The sequence below is a fragment of the Sus scrofa genome, chromosome 15, assembly GCF_054392235.1.
Source record: "Sus scrofa isolate SSC_HxYL_T2T_F1_AM1 chromosome 15, Sscrofa_HxYL_maternal_Yorkshire_Landrace_v2.0, whole genome shotgun sequence".
NCBI classification, from domain to species: domain Eukaryota; kingdom Metazoa; phylum Chordata; class Mammalia; order Artiodactyla; family Suidae; genus Sus; species Sus scrofa.
The window spans coordinates 151901236-151913740 of NC_139397.1; the positions used below are offsets into that span (position 1 = coordinate 151901236).

Genomic DNA, 12505 nt, shown 5'->3' on the forward strand with positions numbered 1-12505 from the left:
CGTAGAGGGCCACTTTCTCTCTGTGTCCTCACATGGCAGAAGGGCCGAGGGGCTGAGGCTTGTATAAGGGCCCTCAGCCCTCGGGCCAGCATCCTGCACTTTCTCATCCTGAGTCTCGTCAGGGCGGCTGTAATGTGGTGACTTGATGGCTGCAAGCTCCTTTGTTTCTTGCTGTGGCAGCGGCATTTTTCACTGATAGTTTTCAGCCTCCCCATTGGCCTCTAAGCCACCCTCCCTCTCTCCCTGCTTCAAGTCTCTAAACTCAGGTGGGACGATGGAGACTGAGCTCCCCTGTGCAGTGCAAACCTTGGGGGTCCCACTTGTATCCCCCCATTCCATGGGGCTTTACCTAGTGCCAGTTCTCCAAGGAGCTCATGCTCTCGGAGGGCAGGGTCTGCGCCTGGTACGTCCTGTCCCCTTCAAGTTCACCATATGGTTCCTGACTTACTGAAACCGATTTCAGAAGAGGGGCGCGGGCCTGTGTGTGTCCAGGCCCACTCTTCAGTGCCCTGGGCCTTGCTCCCCAGGAGAGCAGTCCTGGGTTGGAGGTAGGATGCGTGCCCCAGGATAACCTGGAGCAATACCCGAACAGGTGGAGCTGGTGCCAGCTGAGGGCCGAGTTGGCCCCTTCCCCCATGTCTCCTCTACACCTAGTGTTGCCAGGCTGCTTCCCACCCAGGCAGGGGGCTGCAACTGGAGCATCGCTAAGGTCTTGCCCTGGTGGAGGCTTGGAGTCCCCAGGACAGTGTGGGGCAGCGGAAGGCACACGAGCCCTGGACCAGGGGGGCTTGGCTCTGCTGCCAGGTTTAATCTCAGGGCAATCCCCCACCGAAGCATGGTGCCAGGAATGTCTACACTGATGGGGGGCTACTGATGGGGGGAGCTCTGCCCCATCCCGCATGAGCAAGAGGGAAGAGTGAGTGGATGGCTAACGAAGGCGACCCCCAGGGCTTCCCCGAGGCCCTGCCCTGACCTCACAGACACCCAGGCGATGTTAAGCAGCTGGCAGGCTGCCCCAGGCTGAAGGGTGCCCTGTCACCTGGTGAGGGAGGCCCAGAACAGGCCTGGACAGCTCCTGGGACAGCTCGTGCAGTGGTGTCCAGAGGCAGGAATGGCTGAAAAGATAGGGGCATCTCCCCTTCCACGCTCCCGCCGGAGGCCCTGGGTCGAGCTTCTCAGGGGAGGCGTGAAGGCCCACTGTGTCCCCCTGGGCTTCCACTGGCATCAGTACCCCCCTTGGAGGCTCGTTACTGAGTCCAAGCTCGTGCTGCTTGCTGCACAGCAGGCTAATAAATCGAGACTTGAGTTGCTGGGGCAAAGAAGAGCAACTTGATTCAGAAGGGCAGCGGACTGAGACGACGGTGGACAAGTGTCGCAAGAACCACCTTCCCGGAGTTAGAATTCAGGCTTCTTTTATACTAAAAGGGGAGGGGTTCTCTTATAGTAAAAAGTCCTGGTTCTGTCAGACTCTGGAGGGGTCTCTTAATTTCTTCCTGCCTGCAGCCATTCACAGGTGGGCCTGGTCAGAGGTTTCCTCGGAAGGAAACAAAGGCATTTGAGTGTGATGCTCATTGCTGGGAGGCGAGGTCCCCAGAGGTGGGCCATTGTGTATAATTTAAACTTATAGGCACCATGCCTTTACTGATTAACTTGTAACAGAATACAAAGGTTCTTCCCTATCGTAGGCCCACAACTGGTCCTCTTCCCCCTCCTCCTGTATGTATGGGCTTGCACACACACACACACACACACACACACGGTGAGCACATGATCTCAGCCCAGCCATTCTCTCCCAGAGAATGTGAAACTGGAAGGGAAGAGACGGCCCCTCTATGGCCTGGTTTATAAAGGTGTGTTTGAAGCCAGACCCCAGTTCTGGAGGCATCTGGGAGGAAAAGGCCAGCCCCGCCACTGCCCCTGTCCCAGGCCAAGACCCAGATGGAGGCACTGAGAGCTGGAGGCCAGGCTCCCCGTTCTCTCCTTAGAGTCTATGAGCATGTCTAGTCTTCTGAATCTTTTGTGCTTAAGCCAGTGAAAGTTCTGTTTCTGAAAGAGCCCTGGTTGAAAACAAATTGCTGCTCCAGGAAGCAGGACGCCAACTCTGCCGCAGTCCTGGCTGATGGCCGCACCTGCTGCCCAAGGGACGTGGTGCACTGGTTGAGGGCAAATCCCAGCTCTGCCATGTCGGGCAGACACGTAACTTCTGAGCTTCCTCATCTGTAAGGTGGAGATAATAAAATACCCGTTTCATGAGGTTGCTGTGAGGATTACAGGACTTCCGAGCCTAGTACACCCTAAATAAGCCTCAGGTGAAGGCACGAGGCAGCCTCATGAAATGGAGCTAGAAGCGGCTTCATTTGCCCACAGCAGTGAGAGGTGGGCCACTGTGGGCTCAGAACGGTGTGTAGACAATTCTCCTTAGTAAGACAAGCGCTCAAGCCAACCCACGTGTGCCTTCACTCGCTGCCCTGCTTCAAGGTCTTATCTTCTCTCGCCAGGACTCCGGCTACAAACACGCAGCCCTTATCCAGCAATGTGTTTTGACCCGGTTATGTACCAGGTTTGGGGAGGAGGTTAGAAGGGTGGGAAACACAGATGAGGAGGCCTGAGGAGCTGAGCATAGGGAAACGGGCATCAACAGTCTTGAGCACCAGGGAGAGGAGAGCACGGAGGTCCAGCAAAGTCACAGAGGGGCACCTGCACCTTACCACTCGGAGCAGGTGGATCCAAGCATGGGAAAATTTAGGAGGTAGCCCAGTGAAGATGGACGAAGCTGTTCCCAGACAGAAGGAATCCCATGAATTCTGTTCTTAACTGGTCTTCCCGACTCTTGTCTGGCTCCCCTCCCACCAGTCCCTCAGAGCCAGAAGGCTCTTTTGGAAAAGAAACTTGAAATTGCCACTCCACTGTTTAAAACCTCTCAGTGGGACTTCTGGAAATAAAATTCTAACTCCTTGGCTCTTTCTTCCCCGTCCACGAGGTGAACCTCTTCTCTCAGACGACTCACTCCTCCAGGAGGCTGGCGACCCCCGCCAGAGCACCTATTAACCAAACACACCTGAACTTGAGAATAATTTGTACTCAGCAAACCAGAAATTAGAACAACTTGAAATGGATTTTTTTAAATTAAGTACGTCACGGAAGTGTAAGAGCTAATAGAAGGAATAAACCCTAAGACAACAGGAAAGAGCCCACCCACTCCACTGCAGGCTCCCCGAGGCTTCCCGGGGTTGGGGGTTGGTGGCTGCAGGTCTAATCGCCCCGCCCCCCTCACTCCTGACACCGCGGACTGTGGGGCGGCCTGGTCCTCTGCACCCTGAGCCCTGGGATGGGCACATAGCGGGCACCCCATCCACCGGGGCAGTCAGTTCGGACCTGGCAGCCCCAGCAGGCCACGCTGCGCGGGGAACCTCTGAGCCGCAGGCCCAGGCCTACCAAACGACCAAATGAATGAAAGCAGGAACGCAGCGCAAAGGAACCGGCGCTGCTGCGGAAAGGACTTGGAGATCCCGCCCCCGGGCGCCATTGGCCAATCATCGGAGGCCTTCAGGATCGCGCCCGCCCCCCAGCCGCGCTCCTTGCCAATGAGAGGGGCCGGATCTGCCGGCTGCCTACCCCGGCCCCGGCCCGCTGGCTCTGCTGTTCGCGTGTCAGTCTCTAAATAAAGTTCTTCGCGGCTTTGAATTTTTTTTTTAAAGCGCCAGCTGCTGTTGCGGCCGCCGCGGGCGAGAGCGGCAGAGTCCCCGCCCCGCTACTTCCGGTCCCGCCGCCCGGAGCCGGTGCTGCTGTGAGGGGCTGCGCTTCGCCGCCGCCGGCCGGCCGGGCATGGTGTTGGGCGCCGGTCCCGCCTCGCCTGTCTCCGGGTGCCCAGGTGAGGAGCGCGCGGCCCTGCGGCGAGCGAGGGGCGGCCGCCGGCCAGAGGGCGGCTCGGTTCCCGCGGCGCCGGTGCACCCGGCGGGCGGGCGACGCCGGGGCCGCCTCAGGCCGCGCCGCTCCTCACGACCGGGCGCCGGGGCCCGAGGGCCGGTGGGCGGGCGCTGCGGGGCGCGGGCCGGGGTGCGGGCCGGGCGCGGGCCGCGGCGGGGCTGGAGGGCCGGCCCTCCCGGAGCCCCGACCTGTGCCGGGCACACACGGCCTCGCTCGTGGCCGCCGTCGCGGGGGAGCTGCGGCCGCATTGTCGGGGGGGAAGCGCAGCGCCCAGCGGGCCCAAGGTCACCGGCCCGACGTGGCCGGAGGCAGCGGGAGTCGGGCGCGGGCGGGCGGCCTCCCGGCCTCCCGGGGAATCGGGCTAGGCCAGGGGGCGGTGCGGGTGCGGAGGAGCCGGGCTCCCGCCCCGCCAACTTGCGGGCGGCCTCCGGACAACCCGGGGCAGCACGGCTAGGGTGGAGGATCTTGCCGGGGCCCAGAATGGGGGAGGACATCCTGGACCAATCCCTACGGCCCAGTCCCGGATTCTAGACCTGGTTCCGCTGGTGTGTAATCTTGGGTGTGGCCCTCGGCTCCCTGGGTCGCGGTTGCCTCTTCTGTCCCCGGAGCGGATCGGGCCCGCCCCTCTCTGCCTCCGTCCAGCGCCGGAGTGGGGTCGGGAGGGACTGGAGTGGCCAGAGAAGGCTTCGTGGAGGAGATGGAGGAGCCTGTTATCCTAAAGAAGCAGCATTAGGGGCGGCGAAGGGAGGGAGGGCCTTCCAGACCTGGATATCAGATTGAGCAGAAGCTTCCAGAAATGAGCCGGGGTTGGCGAGGAACACGGAGGAGGCCCACCTCCCTCGTGCAGAGGCCCCTGGCTGGGCAAGGGGGTGAAGGCAGGGGACCGGAATGGTGGGAGCGGTGTTCAGAGAGAGACCACGGCCACCTAGGTGGTCTGGACTTGAGGACCTCCACCCCCGACACAGCTGCCACTCAGGAAACGGCAGGTTTATCGCTAAAATTAAAGGGCTGGGCTCCAAAGGTCACTGGGCAGCCAGCCACCTTGCCCTGGCGTTTTAAAGAGGGAGGGTGGGGTGTGGACTTTTGTGTGTCCCCATCTGGGCCGCTTTGGCTGGAGATGTGGGTTGTCCCCTAGTGACCTGCAGTTCCATCTTTTAAGCTTCGATTGGGACTTTTCCAGGGCAGGAAGAATTGTAAACGAGGAGTTCCCCACCCACTGAGCTGACGGTCACCCGGACCTGATTTGGCCACAACGGGCAGGAGCACTGAGTAAACACTTGAGGATGAGACTAGGAAATAGCACAGCAGAATCTCTCAACAGTCTGAGAGCACATCCCGCCCAGAGGAAGAACTTAAATGGCCCGATTTCAACTAGTGGAGTTAGAGACTGCGGGTGCTCTTCTGTGTAGTTGATCTGTTGTTACTGAAAATGCTGCCCTCGTCAAAGTGTCATTTGCAGTGAAGGGGAAGCTTAGTTTTGAACCAGTCCTGCAAGGCGGGAAGCATAGTTAAGGAGAGACTTCTGAAGCAAACTGCAGGTGTTCCGTTAATTGACAGCTTGAATAATTATTTTTGTTCAGATCTCTTTGTATAGACTTAATTTAACAGCTGAAGTAGTCCCAGATTAGACCTTTGGTTTGTCCCGAAGTGGCGTGTGGGAGAGGGACAGGCGCTGGAGGATAGATGGTCCCCGTGTGTAGATGGCTTAGAATGTTAGGAAAATAAGTCTTGTCTTCCTGAGGAAAACAAAGCACCAGTGTTATTTTCTTCTGTCTTGCACAGCCAGTGCCCAGTGTATTTTATTAACGGCCATAAACTTGTTGAGGGCTGCAAACCAGCAGTCTGACTCAAAATGGGATTGAGTATGGGGCACACTCTGCCTGCAGAGAAGAGTTCAGGATGGGGTAGTGAGGAGACGCGAATTAAGCAGGGACCTCCAACTGCAGCGACACGGAAGAGTGTCCGGGTGTGAGCCTTTGTGTGTGTGAGTCTTGCCGGGACCCTCTGAGCATCTCCTCCTGTGCAGGTGCTCAAGGAGCTGAGTGTGGACCAGTCGCGTGCCCTGGGACCCGCTTTCCCGCCGGGCCCCGTAGGAGGACTTTCCCGGGCTGCCGCCTGCCGAGCTCTCTCTACCGGTGCTGGGCTTTGTTGCTGGCCGTGTGCGTAGTGCCAGGGTCCGCTAGCGGCTGAAGACCAAGTGGACCTGTGACAGCTGCATTTCTCGGCCTATCATCAGGCGACGCATCCATGTGCTCAGGCGTGGGTGCGAGGCAGCGGGCTTGCTGGGGGGGGGGGGACACACTGCTTGGGATCCAGACCTGCGCGAGGGATCGCGGGCCAGATGGTGCAGGTGGAGGCCGACCAGGAGCGCCCGGCTCCAGACGGTGCTGCGGCCTCTGGTGGCTTGTGGGCTGAGCCCCCACAGGCGTTCCTGGCTCCCCGGCGCCCTCCCTGGTGAGCTTCCTTTGTGAGCCCCTGGTTCCTGCCGCAGGTGAAGCTGAGCTGAGCGTTGGTGGTTTGGTCCTCCGTGTAGGTCCAGCTGAGGAGAGAGCGCGTGGCAGAGTGGGAGTGAAGAAACTGTCACGTCTCGTCACCTTTACTGAGGGACAGCTGAAGCACGCTGACCTGTACATATTTAAACACGCAGTTTGATCGGACTTTGGTGTGTGTATGGCCTGAAATCACCCCCTTGTTCGGGGTGGAAACATTCCCGTCATCCTCAGAGGGAAACGAGTGGGTCTGCGGTGACCTCTTGTAGCAGCTGAGTGGCCTCCGACAGCCCAGTTCCTGGGCCCCAGGTGTCCCAGGGTCCACACCCATGACAAAGAGTGGGATCTCGGGGAGAAGTCCTCCCCAGATTGGAAATTCTAGGAGCTTGTGAGCGCTCGTGTCAGGTGGAACTGTCTGTTGAAGCACTTAGACCAGGGGTGCATGAGGGGACCAGGCGTGTGTGTGTCTGTGCGTGGGTCCTGTGCAGTTCAAAAGGCCATATTTAATACGTTGTTTTCATGGTACACATAATAGAAAATGAAGTCCGACCGTCTTTATGGGCTGGAGGGTACACAGAAGATGGTGTAAAAGCTCTGTGAGGACCTGGGTTAAAGTGGTTAAAAATACCAGTGGGAGTAGGTTACTCTCACGGTTCGCCTTTAAAGATCTTGAACTCAAACCAAGCGTTGTGTGCTCACGTCCATTTTTCATCCGGAAGTTTTAGATCATTTTCTTTTGAAAATGATCAGAATGGTATCAAAAGGAAATTATGTTAAAGCCACAAAGGAAAGTTTGGGAATATTGAGCTGGTGACCAATTTTCATCCTCAATCAAAAGAAGTTCCAGAATTTCTCTCCAGCTGGTAAAACAAGCAAGAAGGGTTAGGAGGCCTGCCAGGTGAAGGGTGGCTTACGTAGAGAAGGCAGATTCGGTAGGATGGTTCCCTCTGTAAACGCTGCGGACACCTTCAGTCCTTCCTCCCAAGTGGTCAGTGCATCCCCTGTGTTTGGTCTTTATGGTCCTTCCCAGTGAGCTGTCGAGAGGGCACCTGAAACTCGGTGGGTGGGAAGCAGCCAGTGAAAAGAATCCAGTGTGGGGCACTAATTATAACTGAATTATGCTGAGATTGCCTAACACTGTAAATACAGCACAACATACGTGAATGTGAAGGTGCTTATTAAGGGTCCAGCCACACCTTTATTAAAGGAAGGAGGAGAGAAAGCGAGGCTCCCTCCTCACCGGAGCCCGTTCCCCCCCGTCTGCGATGGGCCAGGCACTGGGGCCACACCGGGGGTGCCTGGTCCCCACGGCAGGAAGGGCGGACATACCGGTGGGCTGTGCTGGGCCCCCGTGGAACCGTCAGCAGAGGCTCCCCTAGACCATGAGCTCGGGGAGCATGGTCACTGCTGCATGCCGGGGCCTGGTGCCCACCGAGTGCTATGTGCTTGGCTCTTCAAGCGAAACTTTCATTCATACTTTAGAAAATCATATTTAGAGAGGCATAGAGAACCCCCAGATTCATTACGAAGGACTCTAGTCTTCTTTATGTACCTTACGTGCTAAATTATGGGGAAACAATTAAACCCCCCTGACATCACTGTCTTCGCTGTCCAGCCACGGTCCGGAGATGCGTCCTCACCCTGTGTTTGGTCTTTCAGGGTAAAGGCAGCAGGAATGCTGACGCTGGCGAGCAAACTGAAGCGGGACGACGGTCTCAAGGGGTCCCGGGCGTCCCCCGCAGCCTCCGACTCCACTCGGCGGGTTTCTGTGCGAGACAGGCTGCTTGTTAAAGGTAGTGACCATCCCTGCGGGCAGCTTTATACCCCAAACAGAAGGAGGCCTGGCCGGAGGCGCTCGGGGAAACGAAGCAGCCTGTTGCTGAATAGAAACACCTGTTTGAAAATATTTCAAAATATTAATTGCTTATCGTTTACGACAGAGGAGTTCGTACTGCACACACACCATGGGAGTGCTCGTGGCAAGAAAATGGTATTAAAACCATGGTGTGTCTTCTGCACGTGGACTGTTCTCTGCAGGAGCTGCCAGGATGCCAGTGGGAGGAATAGGTGCCAGGAACCAGCGGGCTCACATCTCTGGTCTCGGCGCTGTCGTTCCCTGGCTGGTGCTTGGCGGGGGGGCTTTCTTCTCTCTTCCGGACGCCTCGCTCCAGAGCGTCTGATCTGTAGAGGGAGGAGTGGAGCGTGGCCGTCTCCTAAGACCCTCCCAGCCTGAGGGGAGGCTTGTGCAAAATCCGTTCTCTTCTCAGAAGTGATAACACAGTGTCCTAGGGCCGGAGGCTTTGGGGAAGGGTTTATACCGTGTGTGTGTCAATATGCGAGCCTTTGTCTGGAACTTTTGCGTTTATTCATTGACCAGACTTAGAGCTACTGAGTGCAGTTTCCTGGGGACTTGAGGCTACGACGATGAAGAAGCAGTTTCTGCCTTTAAGGCACTGAGAGTTTGCAGCACTTCTTACTTTGTGACATGTGTACTTTAGTATAAGGAGCCAGGAGGCACAGAGGGTTAAGTAGTTGGTTAGAACTGCCTGTTTTCCGGTTGAGTGAGGTGGGTGCCATGGCGTTTGCAGGTCTAGGAACAGGGCTAATGGGAGGACCGGGTGAGTGTGCGGGCGCTGTGTTGGACCTTCTCAGAAACAGCTCTGCCAAGGTTGTGAAGGGGTGGGCTGGAAACAGGTGGCCTCGGGTTCCGGGAGACTCCAGTGGAATAAGGGACACTCTTCCGTGTTCTCCCGCTGCCGCTGAATCTTGACTTAGCTCTGGCTTTCCCACCTGGTGGCAGATGAGTTAAAGACGGAGTGATTCTTCAGTCGCCTTTGACATTTTGGCAACACCTTCCAAGTCTGGGAGAGCGTCAGATTGTGCTCAGTTTGTGACCTCGCCGGAAGGGTTACCCCCTGGGGTCAGAGGTGGGGCCTGGGCTGCAGCACCTCACCAGGGAGCCCTGGGAGGACTTGAGCCTCCTAGATGCTGGCTCCAGGCTCCCATCTGCAGAGGACCAGGGAAGGGAAGCAGGCCAGGGAAGGGGGTTGATGCCTGGGGCTATAGTCCTTCCAGGGAGGGTATTCTGATGCCCAGGAAGTTGCAGTGAGGAAGGAGGAACGGGTGGGAAGCTGGCCAGTAGACAGCGCCGTCTCTGTACCGTCTCCGTGCCCTGGTCGATGGCAGCTGTTGTCCACTGAGCACGTGGGGCCAGGCCCGCCGTCGGGTACTTGATAGGGCTGTTCTTGTTTGACTTTGGCTAAGCCTTGCCCGGAGGGTAGTTCATTTTATAGCTGAAGAACTGAGACTCAGAGAGGTTTAAAAATGTGCCCAGGTTGCAGCTTTGTTGCAGTAAGACAACCAGACCCCCATGTTGAGGCAGGGCAGGAACTTGCAGAACAGACCCAGCAAGCAGACACCGAAGGAGCAGAACAGAAGTGCAAGTCCACGGAAAAGAGAATTTAGGGAGGCACAGGGGCTCCAGCACCCCTCCGGCCCTGCTTGGGGATGCACCTGGGAGCTCTCAGAAGACTCCAGGGCCTGACGCAGCCCAGGGGAGCCCATTGAGGCCAGGAAAGCTGGACTCTGCCCAGCTCCCAGGACAGGAGATATCTTGGCTGGGTTTACCGGGCCCAGCTAAGGTCCTCTGATCTTTTGAGACTCTTCAAGGGAAGGTGCAGAACCTCCTTGCAGGGCCACCTGTGTCCATTCTCCTGGGAGCGCTGGGGGTTATGGGGTTTATGGGCCCCAAAGCCCTTGCAGATGACGGGTGGTCGTGCAGCAGGGCTCATGCTCCCAGGCCCCTCACGTGACCTGCTCTCTCCGTCTGCCTCGGGGGAGCCGGGCTGCCTGGGGGGCGAGCCTGACCGGAGAGGACGCCTGGGCAGGAGGCACCTGTGCGGAATGCTCCGGCTGCCAGGCGGCTGCTGGACACCGGAGTGCTCCTCTGTGCGGCTGGACGTGGCATCCGCCTTCGTCCTGGGGGCGACTGGTGGTCCACGTGGAGTCTGGTGGGCACAGAGGGGTGCTGGGAGGGGGTTACGGTGCAAGTCCCTCCAGGCGGAACTCCCCTCTTGGGGTCTGCGGAGAGTAAGTTGTCCATGTTCGTCCTGGGCCTGGCTCGGGCTCCGGCTCCATGAGAATGCTGCTGCTCCTGGGGCTCAAGACGTTGCACAAAGTGCCTTCGTGTCTCCGGGACCCGGTGCCACGGCTGGGTTCTGGGGAGCAGGGCAGATACTAAAGAGTGCCCCCGGGAGCGGGCAGGGCCAGCTCGCTCTGAGGAAGGCCCCACGCAGCCTTGTTCCGAGCAGGCGTGGCCCTTGACAGCTGTCCCTTCAGATGAGATGGTCTGGCCTGAGAGGGCTGGGGCTGGGGGGCTCTGTGCCGCCCACCCAGGCCCCAGGAGGACTGAGAGCTGAAGGCCCTCGGCCGCAGCCCGCCCCGGGAGGCCCCCCCGGCCACGTGTCCCACGCCCAGAGGCTTCCAGGCCACTGTACTTTTGTACCGTTGCCCTGCCTGGCTGACCTGACGTGGGGGGTCAGCTCGGTGCAGACCGCTGTGGGGCGAAAGTGGGAGGGTGCAGGTTGACAGGGCAGCTGTGCCTGGTGGTGAGGGCCAGTGGTGGCTGCACGACTGCAGCTCTTGTTCTTGGGCTCGGGATATTGGGCCCAGTTCTGAAGGTGACAGGTGGAGGCAGCTGTTCCTGGAAGGACCAAGGCTGCCTTGGAGCGGCCGGCCAGTGCGAGGCCCCTGTCGGACTGGCACCCCGGGTCGTTCTTGGGGACGTCCTCCAGGTGGAGGCGCAGAGCTGCTTGCAGCAGTCCCTGGAGGGACAGAAGAGGGAGGTCTGGCCGGGCTTGGACTGGGGGCTGCTGTCTGCCCCGAATCCGGGAGCCGGGGACCCTGCGGGGAGCCAGGTCAGGTCTGTGCGTTTCCTTTTGGCCCTGCCTCTGGCCTGGGCCCGTGCGGGAGCCCGCTCCAGTGCTTCATCCACAGGGCAACGGCGCTGCCTTCCCGGCGGACCTTTGTGGGGCTGAGTCCGTCAGGCTCTGGGTCTGGTGATGCCCCCGCCTCCGGGCAGAAGGACCTACTTGCGTGTCTGTCAGAAGCGTGGCGTTTTCATATCACGGGCACATGGCCATGTGTCTCCTTGCCTTTGACGTGGTCCCTTGACAAACGTCTTAGAGCCTGCTGTGTGTCCGCCTCCTGTTAGTGACCCCTGAAGACCTCGGGGGCTCTAAGCAGGCCGGCAGGGAGCCTTTGCCTAAAGTAGTCTCTGTTCAATGTGGAGACCTGGAACTGAGTTGGCCGAGTTCAGACCCAGGGCTGGAGTCAGGAACAGAGGGAACAGATCCGTGTAAATGGGTCCCAGGCTCCACGCGCTTCCTGGTGTGCTCTTGTTGCAGCGGCTCTCCGTGCCCCGAGCCTGCTCTGCAGAGCAGAGAGGCCTGGCTGCCTACCCGCGTGGGCTTCCCAGCGTCCGGGTGCAGGCGTCTCCATGAGGAGCCACTTGGGGCCTCCCTTGGGTGAGTGCTTCTGTGTCCCCATGAGGAGTGGTCACGTGCTGGGTGGTATAGGAAGGGCCTGGTCCTGTGCGGTTCCTGGAAGAGTGGGAGGAAGAGAACCATGCATTGTTCTCCAGAGCTGCTCTCCATGCCAGGCCCTGCCCAGGACTCGGGAGGTAGGCTCAGCGTTGGCTTTCCTTGTTGGCAGGGGATTCAGAGCATTTAGCAGTGGGTGAAGCTGCTACCATACAATACATATTTTTAAAAGTAGGGCAGTAGGACAAGCACTGTGGAAAACGGTATGGAGGTACCTCAGAAAACTAAATCTAGAACCACCGTATGACTCAGCAGTCCCACTCTTGGGCATATCTCCAGACAGAACTTTCAGTGAACACGCCTGCATTCATTGCAGCACTATTCACAGTAGCCAAGACATGGAAACCACCTAAATGTCCACTGACAGGTGACTGGATTAGGAAGATGTGGTATATATACACAATGGAATACTACTCAGCCATAAAAAAGAACAAAATAATGTCATTGGCAGCAACATGGATGGAACTAGAGACTCTCATACTAAGTGAA

At 58.3% G+C, this 12505-nt stretch overlaps 1 protein-coding gene across 6 annotated transcripts in view; it reads left to right on the top strand.

The window, feature by feature from the left end:
• Positions 1-3799: 3799 nt before the first annotated feature.
• Positions 3800-12505, top strand: part of UBE2F (ubiquitin conjugating enzyme E2 F (putative)) — a 53136-nt gene continuing 44430 nt past the window's right edge. For 5 of the 6 annotated variants that reach the window (XR_014829191.1, XR_014829192.1, XM_003133768.7 and 2 more), the window contains exons 1-2: positions 3800-3871; positions 8076-8209. Coding sequence is in view for 4 of the 6 variants with exons in the window: in XM_003133768.7 (XP_003133816.2) it covers positions 8092-8209 (118 nt within the window). In the remaining 2 variants the exon portion in view is untranslated. The remainder of the gene's footprint in view (positions 3872-8075; positions 8210-12505) is intronic. The other variant, XM_084998873.1, reaches the window with a different exon arrangement.